The sequence below is a fragment of the Eretmochelys imbricata genome, chromosome 20, assembly GCF_965152235.1.
Source record: "Eretmochelys imbricata isolate rEreImb1 chromosome 20, rEreImb1.hap1, whole genome shotgun sequence".
NCBI lineage: Eukaryota > Metazoa > Chordata > Testudines > Cheloniidae > Eretmochelys > Eretmochelys imbricata.
The window spans coordinates 2,125,961-2,145,674 of NC_135591.1; the positions used below are offsets into that span (position 1 = coordinate 2,125,961).

Below are 19,714 nucleotides of genomic sequence, written 5' to 3' on the forward strand. Positions count from 1 at the left end.
ACACAGACACTTCATAAACTTGGGGATTTTTAGGGGGTGGGAATTGGGAGCAAAGAAGAAAAGAATACACCTTGAATTACTCAATATTACAGTCACTCTCCATACATAGACTTGGATGGGAGCTCCACATGAGGAACACCTGAAGAATTAGGCCTATCACCAAGAAAATTCTGAGGACTGTCTCATCACGGAGATTCTCAGAGGCTACAGCCACAGGACAGCTCTTATTGAAAGAATATCACAGCAAGCCCATGTAATGGGGACCATTCACAACAGCTAGAATCCTATAAAAAGGAACCAATTAGGGAGAGTTCAAAATTCCTGTAAAAACAGAGAGGCCACAGCTGGGCCTGGAGTCGACCTTGCTAGAGGGACCCTCGATCTGCAACGCTTGCTCCAGCCCAGCACGTTACCCACCGTGTTCATCAAGGTAGGCCTGGAGTCTGTTTATGAGATCCTGTTTGTTTCCTTTCACCTCCAGGCCACGGGCGAGACATTCTTGTTTCAGTTCTGCAAGCTGGGTACCAGAAGAGACTTCCAATTAGCATACTTAATTCATTCAAGTTTGCAAAGAACAGGAGGAACACCACCAAAGCAAAAGGATCAAAACAAGCAAACAATAAGCAGACCAGATAAACCATGGGCATTGGCACTGACAAAAAAAAGGCATTAAGACTAGTGGTTAGAGCTGGGGGGGGGGACAAGGAGTCAATGACTGGGTTCTTTCCAGCTTTTTCATTGGTTCCCTTTGTGTAGCCTTGACATTTACTTTACCACTGACATCTAGTACATTTTTCTGTGGAATCCTAGAAGGGAACAGTGCTGCACTAGAAGGGAGTCGGATAATCTACTGGAATGTCTTCATCACAATTTCTGTAATTCTCTCTGTGCCTCCATTTCTCCCATTTGTAGACAGGCACTTCTCAATCCTTGGACCAAAAAAGCTTGAGAAAGACATTATTATTATGAGGATCTGAATCTGTGCTATGCTCCCCCTGAGAACTGCTTTACATCCTGCAGATTCTGAGTTCCTCTGGGGACTGGAACAGAAACAGCTGCAGACATTACACTCCACATTGAACAAAAGCAGCAGAAAAATTACATCTCTCTAGCCATACTCCTTAAGTATAAACCTTCCTACACTCACCCCAAAATACCCAAGATATGAAGAACTTCAAATCATTACTTGCTACCATTAGTGTTATCGTAATAGTCAACTGAAAATTCTGAAGATAAGAGCATAGAGGAGATGATGCCTAGTGCCCAGGGTCTGGGAGTCACAACTGCTGGGTTTTGAGAGGAGTGTGTTCTAGTGGTTAGAGCAGGAAACTGGGAGTCTGGACTCCTTGAATCTACCCTCAACTGTGCCAGTGATTTATTGATGCCTTGGACAAGTCCATTCATCTCCCTCTGATCAGTTTCCCCCCAAATCTAAGAAATAAAAATATTTGCCTCTCTGTTTAACTGTTTCAGAGACATTAAGATGAAAGGCCCTTCTGTATGACACCATAGTCATGTTACTGAAACCACAGAAGTCAGAAACAAAAGAGCCGTTAGATTATCCAGTCCATCTGCCTGGGCCCAATGCAAGATTATCCCCTAATGAGTTCTTTGTAGTGTTCTGAGCAGGCTAATTTTAAGAGTCCTAAATACAGGCTTCAATCGCAATCCTCGCAAGATTATATTACAGTCAAACATCTTGCTGGCCAAGTTTCTTCCCCTGCAGAAATTTGACATTGCCTGTTTATTAGCATCACACAGGTCTGGTGATATGTCTTACTCAGACAAAGACTAGAGGACATGGGGAGAAGACCCAGAACGTTGATTATTCTGGGTAGGTTAATATATGTACCTGGTGTGCAATGATTGACGTTTAGCTACCCTGCAATCCTCATTCTTTTGCTGCCGTGAAAGTAAGGCACAGTTAGGCGTTCTTAGAGCAGTGCCCGCGCCAGAGCGAGCACAGGCTAACAGGTGGGGGAGCTCACCACCACGAGCTGAAAGAGGCTCCACTTCCGAAGCCCACACCGCCTTGTGGAAGTCCCGTGCCAGCGACCGCATCTTCCCCCGGGCCCCGGCGGGCGGGGTTTCTCGGCCGCGGTAGCATTTGAGCTGGGCACCCTGCCCCCGGGTTTGGAAGGCGACCTCCGGCCCCGGGTTGTGGGAGCGCCCCCCGATTTTCCTCCCACGGGACACCCAGCCGAAGCCCACAGTTCGCACGCACTGGGGGGCGGGGCGGGGCGCACGGCGCTTGGGGGCAGGCCCAGTCCATGGCTGCAACCCCAGGCCTCGCCCGCTCTCCCCACGGCTCCGGCGGGGCCCCGAGCGGCGCAGGGAACGGAGGAATGACCCCGGGCTGGGGCACCCGCTGTGGGGGGGGTCAGCGAAGCCCCCCAGAAGCAGCCCGGGGGGAGGGGCCGCAGCCCCCTGGGGTGCCCCCACTCGGGGCCGCTGGGAGGCGCCACGAGGACGGGAGCCCGCCCAGGAGCGCGGGGAGGCTCAGCCCCCAGGGACGGATGCGCACGTGCTGCCGGCGGGAGCTCCGCGCGCGGGGGCGGCGGCGCCCGGCCTATCCCGCAGGCGGGGGGGGGGGGTCAGGCTGCCCTGCGGTGAGGGAGACCGGGCCCCTCAACGCGCCTCCCTCCGTTACCTTCAGCTTGTGGAGCTCCACAGTCTCCGCCGCCATCTTGTCGCCTCCTCAGGTCGCTCGCGCCGGGCCCCACCCGCCCCGCCAATGACCCGCGCTCTTCCTGAGCGGGCGACCAACCCGCCCCTCAATATCGCGCCTTCCTACTGGCCCAGCGGCACCCGGCCCCGCCGCTTCCTATTGGTAGCCACGGAGGGAAGGGCGGGGACAGAGGTCAGCGACGACGACGATGACCAATAGGTGCGCAGACGTCGGAGGCGGGCAGCCAATAGCGAGCAGCAGCGGGGGAGGGGCGCAGGCAGTGGCACTTCCTGGAGACGAGCCGGGGGAGCTGTGTGGAGGTTCGGCGGCAGCCGCCGGGTGGGTGAGCGCCGGGGGGCCGTTAGCGGGGCCCGAGGGCTCTGAAGGGGGAGAGCGGCTCTAAGCGCCTGCCTGTAGGGGGCGGGGCACCTGGGGGTGGGCGGCAGGAAGCTAGGTAGGGGGCGGGGGGCACTGATGGGGGCGGGGCAATGGTAGGGGCGGATGGTGGGGGGGTGTGGCAATGGTAGGGGCGGGGGCACTGGTGGGGAGCGTGGCAATGGTAAGGGGCGGGGCGGACGGTGGGGGCACTGATGGGGGCGGGGCGGACAGTGGGGGGCACTGATGGGGGCGGGGCAATGGTAGGGGCGGATGGTGGGGGGGTGTGGCAATGGTAGGGGCGGGGGCACTGGTGGGGAGCGTGGCAATGGTAAGGGGCGGGGCGGACGGTGGGGGCACTGATGGGGGCGGGGCGGACAGTGGGGGGCACTGATGGGGGCGGGGCAATGGTAGGGGCGGACGGTGGGGGGCACTGATGGGGGGGTTTGGCAATGGTAGGGGGCAGGGGCGCCTGTAGGGGGCAGCAAGGGTGAGAGCAGGGTCTAGTGGTTCCTGCAAGAAGCCAGTCCTGAGCCCCATTTCTGACAGGGAGGCAGTGCTCAAACCCCTATAGAGGTACCTGTGGCTAGAGCTCTGCTCAGGAGAGCTGAGTTCTGTTCCCAGCTCTGCCATTGGCCTGCTCGAGTCAAATGACCTTGAGCGAGTCATTTCCTCGCTCCGTGCCTCAGTTTCCCCATCAGTAGAATGGGGAGCATGATACTGCCCTCCTTTGTAAAGAGCTTTGAGATCCACTGATGAAAAGTGCGATTTAAGGAGCAAGGTGGTGGCATTATTCTACTGGAAGGGGTGACGGGGCCATATAAGGGCTGAAAGGAGGAACAGGGGGAGGAAGACATATGGGATGCAGGATGAGCAGTAGGTACTGCGGGGGCAGGGCAGTATGGCCATAAAGATGGGGAGAAACTAAGATCTGAATTACAGAGCAAAAACAACTCATAGGGTCCCTGCACTTTCAGCTTTGCTTGTGGGGTTTCCAGAGTCACTAACAAGTGCTGTACAGTGGATGAGAGTGGGGGGGTAAATGGAGGGGAGGGGAGGGGAGGAGGCTGGGAGTCAGGATGCCTGGGTTCTATTCCCCAGCCCTGGGCAGGGAGTGGGGTCTAGTGGCTAAAAGAGGTAGCTATGCCTGGGTCCCACTTCTCGTTGCCGCTACCTCAGTTTGTGGCCGTGGGCCGGTCATTTCCCCTCTCTGTGACTTGATGTTCTGCCCATAAGATGGGGATACAGAGACTTACCAACCAGTCCAGGGGCTGTGATGATTCATGCATTAATGTTTTTAAAGCATCTGCGCATGGCGGAATCAGAAAACCTTGTCCTCTCAGATGAGTAACGTTTGACTCTTCTTCTACACCCATCTCTCTTTCAGGATGAATGTTGGGGTGGCCCACAGTGAGGTAAATCCCAACACCCGAGTGATGAACAGCCGTGGCATCTGGCTGGCCTATGTGATCTCGGTGGGAGTTCTCCATATCATTCTCCTCAGCATCCCGTTCTTCAGCATTCCAGTGGTCTGGACCCTCACTAATGTTATACACAACCTGGTGAGTCAAATCTCAGCCTCCCGACTCATTTTCCTGCCCTGCTAGAAAAAGCAGCGTTAGACTCGGCTCTTTGGGCCCTTGCCCACTGGGCCTGGAGGAGCTGGGATGAGGCCCAGTCCCTCCCTGCTGGGTCAGCACTCAGAGAGATGTAGCTAGAGGGTGCTGTATTTGGGAAAACTTAAGGTGATATAGGAAGTACTTTCCTGACTCCTACTGATGATCAGCTATGGCCTGATGCACGACATTTCATTATCCTTTTCCTATTTTAGGAGCAAGAACTCCTGAGTTCTGGTTCCAGCTGCCACTCTCTTAGGCAAGTCACTTTACCTAGGGAGAACTTACCTGCCCAGTCAGCCCTTTTCTAAAACCAGACGTGGTGTTTGACTCTGGCCTCCTGTAACAATGAGTTCCACAGCTCAGCGGCCCTCTAGCTTTGTTTCCTCTCCAATCCGTGCCCCCCTCTTGTGTTGATGATACAACAGTAAAAGGACCGAGGCCCTCTCCTTACATCCTCCCTTCTCACCATGGAAATTGCAGGTTATGTACTGGTTTCTTCACACTGTGAAAGGAACCCCGTTTGAGACGCCAGACCAGGGCAAGGATCGCCTGCTCACGCACTGGGAACAGATAGACTATGGGACGCAGTGCACCTCCTCCCGCAAGTTCCTCAGCATCTCGCCAGTAGTTCTGTGAGTGTCCATTCCTGCTGCAGCAGGTCAGCTGTTGACCTGCCAGGACCTGCTTGCTCTGGAGGAGGCCTATGGTAGGAGTGCTCCAAACCTGCCCAGAGCTGCAGCTCCCAGGCATTCAGTGGGGCTCACTGCAGTTCCCTTCCTCTCCGATACCCCTGCGTAGCCCACGGAGACCAGAAGCACGCTGTGTAAGGCTCCAGCTGTAGCGGGGCAGGCGTGAATGGCTCAGGGAGAAGATGGGATTGCTGTAGTCTGCGTGAAGCCATACTGAGACACTAGCCTATGCTGGGCTTCCCGTACGCAGGGAAAGCCACCGCGGCTATCGAGTACGTTGCTTTTCAATGGAACTGGCCAGAGCCCTGCATGCCTTAGCTAGGTGACTGCCCTCTGCCTACTGCACTGGAGGGCACAAGCTCTCGGGCCTGAAACGAACCACTGGGCATCAGGCTAGTCCTTGAAGGCTTGTGCACTGAGTACCCTGACTGCTAGCAGCTGGCCCCATGGCTGGCAGCACAGAGGCACCAAGGGCAGCATGGGCTTTGGTGACTGAACTCTGCCCGTGCTGGGGAAATGGTTCTGCATCAGGCATGAGGTGTGTTGGCTGGGAAGTTTGCATCACCGCTTCTGCTGTCAATCAAGCCTCAGAAATAGCTTTCATGTGCCCTCACCCCAGCTGGGGGCTGGATGGCCACAGAACTAACCCTGCCTCTGTCTCCTTCCAGTTACCTCCTCACCAGCTTTTATACCAAATACGACCCTGCACATTTTATAATCAACACAACGTCCCTCCTCAGCGTCCTCCTCCCCAAGCTGCCTCAGTTCCATGGCGTGCGCGTCTTTGGCATCAACAAATACTAAGACTCAGCGAGCCCAGCGCTGCCAAGCCAGCTGCGAGGGAAGAGAGAGTCCATCCCAACAGGCTCCTGCTCTGGCAAAGAAGTAATGAGCCCAGCGTGAAGGTGCTGTCCTGACTGTGAACTAGGGTGGCGGCACAAGCGAGGGACCAGCTACTGCTTGAGCCCCTTGCAGGGATTAAGTTACTCTCCCTAGTAATCATCGGTATTTGGGCTTTATCTTTTGTTTGGGTGGGGAGAGAGAGGCAACTGAGGAGGGAGGGGGTCTTAGTGTCTCATGAGCTACCCTGTCAGCTGCTCATGTAACTGCGAGAGAGGAGAACTGCTGCCCAGCAGGGGGGAAAATAGCCAGTTTGTGCATCCTCCCCATCCTTGTGTTTTATTAACTTCTACTGTAATAAAGACGTTTTACAGACAACAGTGGTGTTCTTGCAAGGGGGCCCTAGGCTTAGGGGAATCAGTCAGGGGTGACAGTAAAGAACAGAAGATATTCGCTGGTGGGAGAGGATGTGGAGTGGATCCCACAATCCCCTGCTTGTTCCTTCCCCACCTCCCAGAGGAGACAGGCTTCTTCAAATCTTATTTTAATTTAACAAAAGTGATAAGAAAGAGATACACAATCATCTTAAAAACCTCCGTGCTCAGCCCTCAGGACAAAGGAGGTGAACAGTGAATACACCCGACATCAAACACTCGCATGGCAATACAGGTCAGGAAGAGTGATTGATTGTCCAAGACTTATTTTTTTGCAAAACGTATTTAAGCGTCTTAAGGCAGCTCTGTCCCGCAGCAGCCCAAGCAGATGCGCTTCCAGCCAGTCCGCTTCCCCAAACCTCCACTAGCGCCGAGAGGCTGCAGAGCTACATCGACAGGAGCTCGGTTGCTCGGAGGCAGGGGGGAGAGGGAACGTGCCTACAACTCGGTTTCTGGCTCCCCCGGCGTGAACGGAGTTAGGCAGCCCTGGCAGCAGAGCCGCAGAAGTCACGCAAGCTCAGGGGAGCAAAGAACAGAGCAAGCTGGCAGGTGAGACCAGGTAAGTGTCCTAGGGCGTGGCTGCTCTCCAGTGCTCTGAGCCTGCTCAGCTCAAAGCAACAGCTGCAGTGGTGAGCCTGTGGCTTTCAGTGTACAGGGAGGGAGTCCCCAGCGAAAGAGAGGCTCTGGCGTCTGCCACCAGCAAGCTTTACTCTACTCGCTCATGACGAAGAGACAAGCTAAGGAGGCTGACAGCCCAGCAGTAGACAGGCTCCCCCGTAAACGTGAAGGGGTAAGGAGCAGCAAGGTGGCTGAGGCAGCTGCCCGAGAGGAGCCAACAAGAAGCCCCGAGCATACAGACCAAGGGACGTTACAATGCTGGAGCTGCTTCATTTCCTGCCCCATGTGATTGCAGCTAGAACATGACTGGAGGAGGGGTATATTTCCAAGGCCCCTTAATGTACATTTTGGGGTCACCAAGGCACTACCAGCCAAGGTGTCCGTTGCAGCTGAGAACTAGAGAGAGCAAATCCCCAGCAGCCCGGTTCTCCATGAGTGTGAGCCAGGGTGGGTCTCCCTTGGGGAGAGCTTCCAGGTCAGGAGATTAAAAACGGGATGGCTCAGCTTGGAAAAGAGATGGGGGGTGACAGAGGTCTGTACAGTCATGACTGCCGGGAAGCAAGTGACTAGGGATGTGCTATTTACCCCTTCCCATAACAAACCAACCAGGCATCATCCAATGCCATTAACAGGCAGCAGGTTTAAAACCAACCATGGATCCCACAACACACAGTCAACTTGTGGAACTCCTTGCCAGGGGATGTGGTGAAGGCCAAACCTAACTGGGTTCAAAAAAAGAATGAGTTACGTTCATGGGGGAGAGGTCCAACAATGGCTGTTAGCCAAGATGGGCAGAGACACAGCCCCACGTGCTCAGTGACCTTAAACCTCTGACAGCCAGATGCTGGACCTGGAAGACAGGCTGGATCTCTCAATGTTTGCCCTGTTCTGTTCACTCTCTCGGAAGCACTTGACACCTGCCCCTATCTGAAGGCAGGGCACTGAGCTAGCGGGACCATTGGTCTGACCCAGTCTGGCCGTTCTTATGATTAGCGCCCTTCCAAATGATCAGTTGGATGCGCAGCAGGACTACACGGCTTTACATTGTCCATTCATCCCTTGTGCACCAGTGACTGTGATTGGCCCTGTGTTAGATACAGCTTCCTCCTCCCACCACCTCCAAACCTAGAGCTAACGTCTGCCTGCCCAGCTCAAGGTAACCGAGCCCAGGAGAGGGGATGGGGCGCCCAGGAGAGGGGATGACCACCTCTCCACAGCCCAGGTACAGCCCTGGTAGAAACAGTCCAAGCTGCCCCCCCACCTCAGAGGGAGCACAGCTTGCACCTCCTTAGGGGTCCGGTCAGGCCCTGCGGTCCTGCATACAATCATGCTGCCCTCTCTGAGGACGCCACATTTGCACCCCCCATAGCTGGGATTTTTAGGGACATGGATGCATGTCTGCAAGGAACCAGCTAAAGACCCTTGATTCACTTCACGTAACACCCCCCAAATAGCCATGTGATGCTGAGACTCGCTCCCAGCTCAGTGGCCCTTAGAACCAGTTCGCCAGAGGGAAAGAGCTCTGCAGCCCTGGTCCTCGCGTCGTTCAGTCCTGCTGCCCAGAGTTCACCCTGGGAAGAGGAATCAGGGTTTGCAGGTGAGTGACACCTGGGTGGAGAAACAGTTGACAGAGAAGCCAGCCAGGTGGTTCCCATCACACCCTTCAAATAATGAAAAGGGGCTCAAACAACAAAGCTCCTAGAGGAAGGCTGAGCTGGGAGGGCTTGTTTTAAGAGCTTAGTCTTGTCATTCTAAGGAAGGTGATGAGGAAATACCTGCCCTCACCCTCCGTCCAGTGCGGCCTGCTCAGGCGTTAGTTAACCGACAGGCACCACAAACTACAGTTTAGTGTGTCCGACCCCAGCTTGGCCCCTGCTGGCTCATGTCACTTTGAGACAGTTCTGATAAATAAGGACGAGAGCCTGAGTTACTGTCCTAGTTTTCTTCCACTAGCCTGAAATCCAGCTTAGCAGGGGCCAGGGCTCCTGCTTGTTATGTCCCCCTTTTTCACAGCTGCACAGTGGTGTCTATACACAAGTTGGGTGTGTAGAGAATACTCTTATGTAATCCTACGGGGGTTTATTTTGCTGGGGATGGGTAATTGTAGAATATACACTCACCAGTTTAATCCTAAAGCAGAGCTTTCTGCTCACACCCACACAATTGTTTGTGTAGGCCCTACCCTAAATCCAATTCATTTTGGAAATTCAGCAGTGGAATGCCATAAACACCCTGACAAGGAAAACGAGTCTTACTTCCTGGAACAACTTAAAAATCAGCTTTACTCCAACTGGGGTTAGAGTAATTCAGCATCAGCCCTGTGAGCTGGGTGCACGTTAGCGACCGGAAGAGCAAACCTAAGGAGGTTACAGAAAGTGCCTACAGAAAGCCGAGGTGTAATACATGGAACGGACTGGCGCTGCCCAGGGAAGGGGGGGAAGCACTCCCCCAGCTGCTCTCAGGGATTGAGCTAGATTTATCACAAGGGGTATGCACATGGGATTAAACAGAGATATGTACAGACAAATAGGAACCAGCTGTTAGAACCCAAGACCAACCCTTCAGTAAGAGGCTGGACAGTTACAGACCCGTCTGACTGACTGCCAGGAGCTTGCCCAGCAGAAGCAGACCAGGGTTTTGATGGGTTGGGGCTGGGCTTACAAACTTGACCTAGCTTCTTTGGAAAGCCTAGTCCCCGTATGTGAGCGGCTGGCCCCAGCCAGCATCCCTGTGAACAGTAAAGTCAATACTGGCTGCACAGATCAGGAGACTTGTGCAGACAGCATCTCACAACTGAGCTCCCAGAGCAACCCGCTGGGGAACCGCTCTCCCAAGTCTCAGGACTATGGCTGAGCCCAGCTGGCAGAAAAGGTGTCCATGGCCGGGAAGCAGGGCTGAGGGGGAATCAGCAACAAAAATCCGACGGGGGGGGGGTCAGCATGAAGCTAGGGGCCAGCATGTGCTACCAGCACAGTGGGAACGGAGCCAGTCACAGCACAGGGAGCACCCACCCATGCCTCATTTCACCGCTGGGGCAGCAGGGCTCGGCAGAGAGCGCAGACAGACGCACTGGCTCCAGGAGTAGGCATGGATAAGACCCTGCAAGAGTTAGACAAAGGGCTCAGTCTCGTCTGCCGGGGCCAAGGCTGGGCTGCTCTCTAGGAGCATTCTCCAGTCAGCTGAGCAAGCCGCCCTCCAGCACCGGGGTTCAACGCTTGGCATGGTTCTTCTGGGGTGATGAGCTGTGCAGATGGGAGGGGTCAAGAATACGATCTGCTGCAGAAGCTTTAGAGGCCAAATTGCAATTCAGTTCTAAGGGATCCTGCTCAGTGCTGTGCGTGACGCATTACGGCTCCCTGCAGCTCTCGGAGGGCTGCAAGACGCAGACGTCAATGGGCGGGGGAGTGAAGGGGAGCTGCGCATGAGAAATGGGGGGCAAGCGGAGGGAAGGGACATGGCTGCATCCCAATGGATCCCAGATGTGGCCTTTATGGAAATGAAACATCCCCTGATTTTTAAAGTAACCCTGAAGAGATTCCATGGCTCTGTCCAGCTTCCCCACCCCCCAACTGCAGGGACACCCTCCTTCCACACACACTGGGCTGGTGTCTCCAGGGATCCTGCAGGGCACCCCCTGCTGGAGTTCTTTGGTATCACTGGGTCTGGTTCTTTACACTAGAAGTTAACGGCATCAGCCGGAAATTCCCAAACGCCTGGTTGGCTTTTAAATATCTAAAGAAAAAAATAGATTCTTCTTCTTGTAAAGAGCCCTTTTAGTGCCCGACCTAGAGCCCGGGACGCGCCCAGCTGCCTGCTGGGACGTACACAGGAGCTTCGTTTCCTGTCAGTGCTTGTGGCCTCCTGCCAGGCCAAGAGCAAAGCAGCCCCCACCCGGTTACTCTCCTGCACTGGCCACGCCGCTCGTCAGCGCTGGAAGGGACGGCGAACTTTCTTCCGCCTTTTCTGCTTTGAGTCCCCTTTTGGGGCTGCACTCTCTGTCTTCGGGGCTGAAGCAGAAGGAGCTGCTGCCTGGGGGTTGGGCATCTGCCCCGGGGTCCCCTGAAATACGCGGTTGAAGAAGTCCTGCAGGTCTGCAGCTGAGGCGGGGCTGCCTTCAGAGGCAGTTCTGGGGGAAAACAAGTGTTTATAGACACGGCACTTACACATGTAGCTGGGTGTCAAGAGGCAGTTCAGTGGGCTCTAGTGGTTACAGCAGGGAGTCAGGACTCCTAGGTTTGCATGGGCTAGGGGGTTAGAGCAGAGGGGTCGGTACTCAGGACTCCTGGGTTCTGTCCCCACCGCCGGGAGGCAGTGGGGGTCTAAGTGGGTTTGCAGGGGCTCCTGGGTTCTATTCCCAGCACTGTCATGGGCTCTCAAGTCACTCCACTCCTAGTCTCCTCGCCAGGGAAAGCACCCACACAGCACGGGAGCTGTGAGGCTAAGGGGCCAGATCCTGCCAGGGGCTCAGTGACCTGCCCTCTGTTAATTTCAGCAGCATTGGATGGCACTTGGCAGGGGTGTCTGGGATCAGTGTGCTCCCGTGACCCTTCCACCCAATGGGGGAGGCAGCTGGAAACGCAGGATGGGTTGACAGAGCGACAGATGACGGATCGCTGGCCGGCGTTGGTTTAAAACGCATCTGCAAGGACCCGGGACGGGCGGGGAAGAGTTCCTCCAACAGCCCACAGAAGGGGGGGGATTTTTATCTCTGCAGAATAACCTGTCCTCAGACCACATGGTTTAAAGCAGCAGTGCAGTACTCTGCCACAAGGGGGCAGTGCTCCAGAGCCCAGCAGTAGCACGATTAGGAAAGGGGGGAGCTTTGCTGACCCCAACAAGGAGAAAAGGAGGACTTGTGGCACCTTAGCGACTAACCAATTTATTTGAGCATGAGCTTTCGTGATGCATTCGATGAAGTGAGCTGTAGCTCACGAAAGCTTATGCTCAAATAAATTGGTTAGTCTCTAAGGTGCCACAAGTCCTCCTTTTCTTTTTGCGAATACAGACTAACACAGCTGCTACCCTGAAACCAGCGAACACTGAGTAACTCAGCTCCCTTCGGCCCTTTGATGGGGGGAAAGTGGAATGCCAGAGGGAACTTATGGCTGGCCACAGCTCCCCCAGAAGTGCTCAAGATTGGAGATTTGACCCATCCCCACCCACTCAGACCAAGGCGAGAGCATGAAGGAACCAGAACAGCATCCAGTACCAACCTCTGGCGTCCACCCAAGCTGGAGCTCCTTGATCCAAACGATATGTGATACGGGGCGCGATGGGTGTCGGGAGAGATTCCAACCCGCTGGCAGCCAGCCCACTCTGCAGACAGACAGACAGGACACACCATCAGCCGGCGGGAAGAAGTAACCGCAGCCATCACACCTCCCGGCCTCCGGAGCACAGGAGCAATGACACAACCCAGGAAAAGCAGGAGAGAGCCGCACCCCCACCAAGGGCTGGCATCCTCCTCTCCAACTGGGCTAGGGATCCTGAGGGGAAGGATTGCTAGTCCCTGAAACATTAGGATCAGGGGACTGTTTAAACATGGTTCATCAGCCTGGTGTAACCGCAATTCAAGGGGCTGGCAAACAACTGGTCAGTTTCACGGTCTGGTCAGGCCGCACATCCTGGCCCCACGGACGCCTCCCGTACCTGTGATGTCATAGACTTTCCCATCCATCAGGGCGAAGTAGGTGATTTTCAGCCCCAGCATGCTTGATTCGGCCCAGAAGTCTCCCTCCTTGGCAGGGTGCAGCTTGCCGCACTCCGCACAGTAGCGAGCGCTGAGCGGATCTCGGTCCATCTCGAACCTCCTAGAGCAGCAGGGAGATTGCCAAACGCTGTTAGAGTGGGGCCAGCTTTGCCATGTCCCGTCCCAGAGGGACGCGTCCTCCCTCCCACAGCACTCCAAATTCCCAGGATGCTCTAGGACAACCCGCACCACAGAACACTTGTGCTTAAGGAAGAAGCACAATGGTCTTAAGCGCAGCTAACTGGGAAAGCCAGGACATGAGCCCACCAGCTGCAGCATTGTCTGGCTGATCCATTCCGGCCGCCACACAGGGCCAGACCCACTCCTGAGCTCCAGGCCCCACGGAGGGGTAACGCTTGGTGCCCCAGGAGGAGGCAGGGCACCAGGGCTGCAAGCAGGGGGTTAAAGCAGTCACCGAACGCCAGCACCTACTTGTGCTTCCCCTGGCACTTGCTACACATCATGGTGTTCATGGCCTCTTTCAGGTCGTCCCGCAGCTTGGTGAGGAACTCATTCATGGATTTTGTCAGCTCACTTTCTGCCATCTGCTTGCTGCAATCACAACGGCATGGGGGTGAGTCACGCCCCAGGCAGGGAGCCCACAGGAGGAACCAGCACAGGACAGCCTCTGCACCCAGAAGTCAGCCCACGCCCCTCCCTGCTGGGCTCAGCCCCCGTTGGCAGCAGGGCTGGCTTGCACGAGGTTCTTGCTGCAGCCAGCATGGGGGCACACACCCTACCACCTCCCCAGGCCATCGCTGGCCGAGACATGGCGTCAGGAGCCGGCAGAAGATTGGCACTCACAGCTCTAGGGAGGTTGCCACACCGGGCAGCCGGGCCTGGAGAGCCTCAGCTTCGTTCCATCGGTCCAGGCCTGACCCCGCACCAAAGCCCCACCCACGCACCCTGTTCGCTCCCGTCACCTATGGCAGCTCCCCATTAACCCAGGCAGTAAGCTCCCTAGGACACATTTGTACAGCTCCTTGCACAACAGCGCCCGCACCCTGACCTGGGCCACCGGTGATCGCAGGCAAGAGGAGAAGAGCAGCCGGAGGGATTTCACTTATAATCGGACACCTCAAATTCCCACCTGCCAGTTCTCTGACAGAGACTCTGGCCCCCTAACAGCGACTTCTAAAGGGTATTTAAGTACAGGAGGTTTCTCGGCTAAAGCCCTCATGCTCTGCCTTTGCTCTCATGACCCACGGCTCATCAAAAGCCCTTGGTGCCTCACTCAGAAATTCCTGGCAGTGTCCTCCCAGCACAGCACAGGAGCATCATCCACTCGGGCCTCAAAGCAACGTCTCGCAGTGGCGAGTACCGGAAGAGGACCGGTCCCACTCAAGACACCCGTCCGAAGGTGCCATCCTTGCTCCCCCAGTCAGCAGGGGAAGTAACAGCCCCAGGGCAGGCCTGAAGCCAAAGTACAGACTTCGGTGGGCAGATCAGATCAGCAAGTCACGGTGGGGCTGAGCAGCACAGCCCAAGGTCCCAGCCCACCTTCCTCCCCGTCACCCGTCCCTCAGGTACACAGAGATGTGACGGAGGAGGCCATGTTCTCTAATCCGCCACCAGCAACTGCAGGCTCCCCTCCATCCCTCGCCCCCATCCTGCCTTAGGGGGTGGGAAGGGGCCCCCAACTCACATCTCGTACTCTTTCCTCTTCTCCGGGTTGCTCACGATATCCCAGGCAGCTCGCAGCACCTTGAAGGCTTCCTCCGCCCGCGGATGCTCATTCTTGTCGGGATGAACCTGCAAAGCAAGACATGGGAACCTGAGACCACCAAGAGGCTCCTTCGGCGCTGACCTCGTCTGGTGCGAGGCGTCTGGCCGGGACGGAGCCCCCTCCAGGGACAGGACAGGACAGCACCGCCAGATGGGTCGGGGGAGGGGGAGAAAGAAGGAGTGGGTGCTACATGTCTTCAGACAAGGCCAAATGGGCCACTCTGGTCTGGCCAAGGCCAGGCTGCTGAGCTGGTGAGCCTTGGCCCCCACCTGTCGCTTCTTGTCTTCCTTCTCAGGCACCACAAGCAGAGCAGCAAAGGCAGGAGGGCTCCCCATCCCGGCCAGGGCAAAAAAGGGGGTGCCCAGCTGATGAGCTGGGGCAGAAGGGACAGCCAGCACCCAGGGGAGCCTCAAAGCCATCAAGTTCTCCCAGCGCGGCCCGCGCCACAACTCCACGGTGCTCACATGGCGACTCCAAGTGACAAAGCAGCATCAGTCCACTGCCCCTAGCCATCAGGGCCGGGAAGCACGCGAAGGCTGCCCTGCACCACGGCTTGTTAGAGGAACCCAGGAAAACAGGAAGAACATGGGGCAAAACATCAAGCAGAAGTTTCACTTTATAAAAGGACAGCAAAAGCCCAGCATCCCCCGCTGAGATACCAGGCAGCTCTGGGGACTAGAGTCAGTCAGCTGCTCAGTCCTGCAGCCCACGCCAGGCTCAGCACAAGCCTAACTCGGGAGCTGCTGCCAGTTGTTAACACCGATCCCCATGCCTCTGGCCTAGCAGCGGACCCACCTTGCGGTGGACCCGCCAAAGCAAGGAATTCGCAGGAAGGAATCTGGGTCTCAGCCCAGCTCTGAAACAGACACGTTACGTGGCCTTTGGACAAGTCACCCTAACAGTGCGTGTCTCAGTTTACCCATCTGTAACATGGGGGCAGGGGATTAAGCGTATTGAGCCTCAGTGGGGAGAGGCTAGAGAAGAGTGGCTCACTCTCTCCCCGTACGAGGACAATGCAGCTCAAATGGAGTTCCTGCCTCATGTCCCCCCAGGTGCTCGGGTGCCATGGGGCTGGGTGCGATGTCCATCCCCCGCCACGCCAGGGTACACTCACCAGCACAGCCAGCTGACGATAGGCCTTCTTCAGCTCCGAGTCTGAAGCAGTCGCCTCCAGCCCCAGTACCTGAAAGGGGTTCAGCTCTTCCTCGGGCACGTCGGCCAGGGCCAGCAGCCGTGCCACCTCCTGGCTGGGCTGGTAGCGCCCCCCTGCGCTAAGATCCGGGCCAGTCGCAGCCGCTCCCAGCTCATCGGTCCTTAGCCCTTTGGCTGCCCCAAGCAGCCCTGGCCACTTTTGCAGCAAGTGTGACACGTACTTGCAAGTCCTGGTTTCTTTGAAGAGAGCCCAGGTTCTGCGGAGGAAGGGCGAGCCCAGGAGCGAGAGGAGCCAGGCCATGCTGCTGGTTCTGCCCAGCTTACCTACCCCAGCAAGAAGCAGGGACTTGGAGACTCGCCAGCACAGCCGCAGGCTGCCCAGGAGCAGCATGAGCACCAGGAAGAGCAGGGCACCCAGCATCCTGAGCAGCCGCCACAGCCAGTTCCCCCAGGAACCCAGCCACCGGGCTGCCTTCCCCGAGCTGCTCTTGGCCCGCTGGATCCACATCCTCGTGCTGCCTTGGGCTAAGCCCAGGGCCCAGGCGTCGAGCTGACAGCACGAGTAGAGGAACCTCCCACCAGCTTCCACATACTCGCCGCACTCATGGGTGATGACCAGCACCAGCTTGATGAGCTTCTTGAAACAGGAGACGCAGACCCGGCCCAGCTCTTCCAGCTGCTTGGGGACCTCAGCTTTTAAGTGGCGCCGCCGGTCCACATGGCTCCTCTTCCTGGCCTGCTTGTGCTTCCCACCAGCCGGCACAGACCTACCCTCCCGCTTGGCATTCTCCTTCCCCTCCTCCTTGTCCTTCGTGCCAGAGCGATGCCTCTGGCGTCTCCCATTCTTCCTGCCGCTGAGCAGCCTGCCAGAGCCGTACAGGTCCTCACTGGCCTTGGACACTCCGTCATCTTCCTCGTCTTCCTCCTGGCCCTGCGGCCATGATGCTGAATCAGGACCAAAGGCTTCATCCTCAGCTGCAAGGGACTCCGAAGCCCAGCGCTGGCAAGTGAAGCTACACGAGCAATTCCCTTTCTCCAGGTAAGTCCTGGAGGGATCCAGACTCTCCCCCTGACAACTACAGGAACGTTCGTAACTGGACAGACAGGAGCCAGAGGCACTGTACTCAGTGAAGTGCAACAACCCGTCCCCTTCCAGCAACCCCATCGGTACTTGGTCGCAGCTTCCATTCCAACCAACATCCTCCCCTGTGGTGCAGGAAGTCCTCTGCCCTCCGCCTTCTGGAAAGCCCTCAGGGGGAGAACGGCCGGCCTCCTCCACCTTCCCTAGCCTCTCGGCTGATAGTTCAGCTAGCAATGTCTCACGTACACTAGGAGTCCCAGCAGCAGCTGGCCCCCGAGCCTCCATCGGTTCCAAGCCTTTGGCGGCTCTGTGGAGTTCTTTCGGCCAGCTTTGGCTTGGAGACATACGTTCTGGGCCTTAAGAACCGCAGCATTCTTGGAAGAACTGGCAGCCGTTAGGCCCAGTGCTTCCCAGATCCCCAAAACTTGAGAACAAGGATCTGTTATGCCCACAAAGGCTGGCACCTGGTGCACCCCTGCTCCGGGAGAGCTTGCCACTCCAGCAGCAGGAACTATCCAGTTTGGTTTCACACATCCCTCTTCCTCCAGAGATCTGCTTCTCTATTGCCTTGCCCCAAGAGCTGTCCTGGACCAGCAAGGGTTAAGTTACAACTGTCATTTTGTAGCCTTTGTCCTGCAAATTAAACAAAATAAAATAAAATCAAAGGCATCAAACCAGGCTCAAGGCCAAGACACAGAGCATGAGGGATCAAAGGGCAGCCCTGGCTGTGAATCAAGAGTGGTCTCCAAGGCTTGTTCTCAAATCCACAGTCCATGCGACTGGACCTACCTTCTGACACACACTGAGAGCAGAGTGGACTGGGGGCCCCTGGAAGGGGAGACAGAGCTTCCCCCACCTCAACTCATTCGTAGCTCAGCAGCAGCCACCCAATAGCTGCTTGCGGCTGAGCCACTGAGATTAGCAGACGGTCGTAGTCCAGATCCCAGGTATTCAGATCTCAAAGATCTACCACCGCAAGTGCCAGTGAAGTCCCCTCTCACCCCACATGGGAAGCCGACGTGCTAGCCGTGGCGATATAGAACCTCCTTGCACGCAGCTTTCACCGGCACTTGGAGAGAAATCCACTGGCCAGTGCTTAAATCACCAGGTTTCCTGCCCTGGCCCCAAGAATCAGAAGTGACCCTCTGTGAGGCTGTTCCTGCAACCCAGCAGGGGTCAGTACAAAAGCAAAGCCGTATAAGTGCCTATGAGGAGAAGAGATAGTAAAGTGCAGTCATTTGACTCTGGATTACAAACAACCCACACGAAATGGCAGAGTCCCAGTGAACCCACGCTCACTATTAGGACAAGCTTGAGCTCTCTTGCTTGGATTTAACCCTATCAATGGCCCTGAAATCCTTGCCCAAACCTTGACTAGCGAAACCAACCTAATCCAATTGGGTGGTGGCATCTCTGTACCAGACCCCTATTTCTAGAGGGCCTCTCACCAGGGTATCAGGGCTCTAGCTACTTCACGTTCATCCTGCATCAGTTTCCTGTTTTGCCAACTGCACTCAGATATCACACTGTCAGGCCCCAACAAGTGGTGAGATTGGCTTCAAAGCCGGGAGATTTCAAACAAAAAGCTTGCGGGGGGGTCTGACAGCCCCACTCGCGCCCCTCGGGCTGCTGGCTCGGGGGGGGGGGGAAGGGAAGCTGCCAAACTCGCAGTGATGGGGGGGGCACAAGGCCTCCGGGACCCTCCCCCCACGTCAGCGCCCGCTGAAAGACCCCTCACCTGGACCCCCCACCACAGGGGGCAGCGGGGGGGCAGCGACCCCCGCTCCACGGGTAGCACCAGGAGAAGGGGGCTCAGCCTGGGGGGGAGGGGCTCCCCCCGGTGCGGAGTTGGGGGCAGACCGGGGGGGGGAGGGGCAGGGGCTCCCCCCCCCGTGCGGAGTTGGGGGCAGACGGGGGGGGAGGGGCAGGGGCTCCCCCCCGTGCGGAGTTGGGGGCAGACCGGGGGGGAGGGGGAGGGGGAGGGGCAGGGGCTCCCCCCCCCCGTGCGGAGTTGGGGGCAGACCGGGGGAGAGGGGGAGGGGCTGGGGCTCCCCCCCCCGTGCGGAGTTGGGGGCAGACCGGGGGAGAGGGGGAGGGGCTGGGGCTCCCCCCCCCGTGCGGAGTTGGGGGCAGACCGGGGGGGGGAGAGGGGCTGGGGCTCCCCCCCCCGTGCGGAGTTGGGGGCAGACCGGGGGGAGAGGGGGAGGGGCAGGGGCTCCCCCCCCGTGCGGAGTTGGGGGCAGACCGGGGGGGGGGAGGGGAACTCACCTGCTCCCGGTGCCCGGGGGGGGGTCGCCTCCTCCTCTTGCCCCCCCAGGTCCGCCTCTCTCCCCACTTCCGCCTTCCGCCCGCCTGTGACCGCGGCAGCTTCCACTTCCGGGGCAGAGGGCGGGGCTTACCCTTAAAGGGCCAGCGCCCCAGGAGCCCTCTGCGGATCTGCGCCTTGTGCTGAGCGCGTCGGGCCTCAGCCTGGGGCTGGGACAGAGGCAGCGGGTTTGAATCGGGCCCCAGCTTGGCCCCGGGCGCCATTCCCCGCCCCCCCCGAGCCAGCCAGTCCCCTGCCCTGGGGCCAGCCGGGCCCCTCCCCGGGCCAGCCAGGCCCCCCACAACGCTCCATCACCCTGGGCACTGCCCAGCCCCCTCCGCAGAAAGAGAATCCAGAGAGACGGAGCCGGGACTTCTGGGATCTATTCCCGCTCTGCCCCGGCCTGCAGGGTGACCTGCGTAGGTCACAACCCTGCTCGGTGCCTCGGTTTCCCCATC

The 19,714-nt window shown here is 57.3% G+C and overlaps 3 protein-coding genes across 6 annotated transcripts in view; 1 reads left to right on the forward strand and 2 right to left on the reverse strand.

The window, feature by feature from the left end:
- The window catches only part of SARNP (SAP domain containing ribonucleoprotein), a 49,782-nt gene extending 47,011 nt beyond the window's left edge, over positions 1 to 2,771 (reverse strand). For both annotated transcript variants that reach the window (XM_077838256.1, XM_077838255.1), the window contains exons 1-2: positions 2,651 to 2,771; positions 418 to 517 (exon numbers count right to left, since the gene is read on the reverse strand). In XM_077838256.1, coding sequence (XP_077694382.1) covers positions 418 to 517; positions 2,651 to 2,686 — 136 coding nt within the window. In that variant the 5' untranslated portion in view covers positions 2,687 to 2,771. The remainder of the gene's footprint in view (positions 1 to 417; positions 518 to 2,650) is intronic.
- A 179-nt stretch (positions 2,772 to 2,950) lies between these two features.
- ORMDL2 (ORMDL sphingolipid biosynthesis regulator 2) lies at positions 2,951 to 6,569 on the forward strand. 2 transcript variants are annotated; one of them, XM_077838437.1, is made up of 4 exons: positions 2,951 to 3,007; positions 4,431 to 4,605; positions 5,143 to 5,294; positions 6,020 to 6,569. In XM_077838437.1, the coding sequence occupies exons 2-4, from the start codon at positions 4,432 to 4,434 to the stop codon at positions 6,153 to 6,155; spliced, it is 462 nt and encodes a 153-aa protein (XP_077694563.1). In that variant the 5' UTR covers positions 2,951 to 3,007; position 4,431; the 3' UTR covers positions 6,156 to 6,569. The 2 variants fall into 2 exon arrangements, with proteins under 2 accessions (XP_077694563.1, XP_077694564.1); XM_077838438.1 differs by having other exon boundaries at positions 2,993 to 3,011.
- Positions 6,570 to 6,728: 159 nt separating this feature from the next.
- On the reverse strand, positions 6,729 to 19,316 carry DNAJC14 (DnaJ heat shock protein family (Hsp40) member C14). Of its 2 annotated transcripts, none has more exons than XM_077838432.1 (7): positions 19,220 to 19,316; positions 15,833 to 17,584; positions 14,638 to 14,744; positions 13,425 to 13,544; positions 12,893 to 13,053; positions 12,457 to 12,559; positions 6,729 to 11,369 (listed from the first exon to the last, which is right to left on the reverse strand). In XM_077838432.1, the coding sequence occupies exons 2-7, from the start codon at positions 17,294 to 17,296 to the stop codon at positions 11,168 to 11,170; spliced, it is 2,157 nt and encodes a 718-aa protein (XP_077694558.1). In that variant the 5' UTR covers positions 17,297 to 17,584; positions 19,220 to 19,316; the 3' UTR covers positions 6,729 to 11,167. The 2 variants fall into 2 exon arrangements, with proteins under 2 accessions (XP_077694558.1, XP_077694559.1); XM_077838433.1 differs by lacking the exon at positions 19,220 to 19,316 and adding an exon at positions 17,953 to 18,366.
- Between the last annotated feature and the right edge of the window lie 398 nt (positions 19,317 to 19,714).

Excerpts from the sequence above, each read along its gene's own strand:
- ORMDL2 (XM_077838437.1), top strand. The coding sequence starts at position 4,432 with ATGAATGTTGGGGTGGCCCACAGTGAGGTAAATCCCAACACCCGAGTG. Across the intron at positions 4,606-5,142 it reads CTAATGTTATACACAACCTG|GTTATGTACTGGTTTCTTCA; the intron begins GTGAGTCAAATC and ends TGGAAATTGCAG. Across the intron at positions 5,295-6,019 it reads AGCATCTCGCCAGTAGTTCT|TTACCTCCTCACCAGCTTTT; the intron begins GTGAGTGTCCAT and ends GTCTCCTTCCAG.
- DNAJC14 (XM_077838432.1), bottom strand. The coding sequence starts at position 17,296 with ATGTCTCCAAGCCAAAGCTGGCCGAAAGAACTCCACAGAGCCGCCAAA. Across the intron at positions 14,745-15,832 it reads ATCGTCAGCTGGCTGTGCTG|GTTCATCCCGACAAGAATGA; the intron begins GTGAGTGTACCC and ends CTTGCTTTGCAG. Across the intron at positions 13,545-14,637 it reads AAGAGGAAAGAGTACGAGAT|CAAGCAGATGGCAGAAAGTG; the intron begins GTGAGTTGGGGG and ends TTGTGATTGCAG.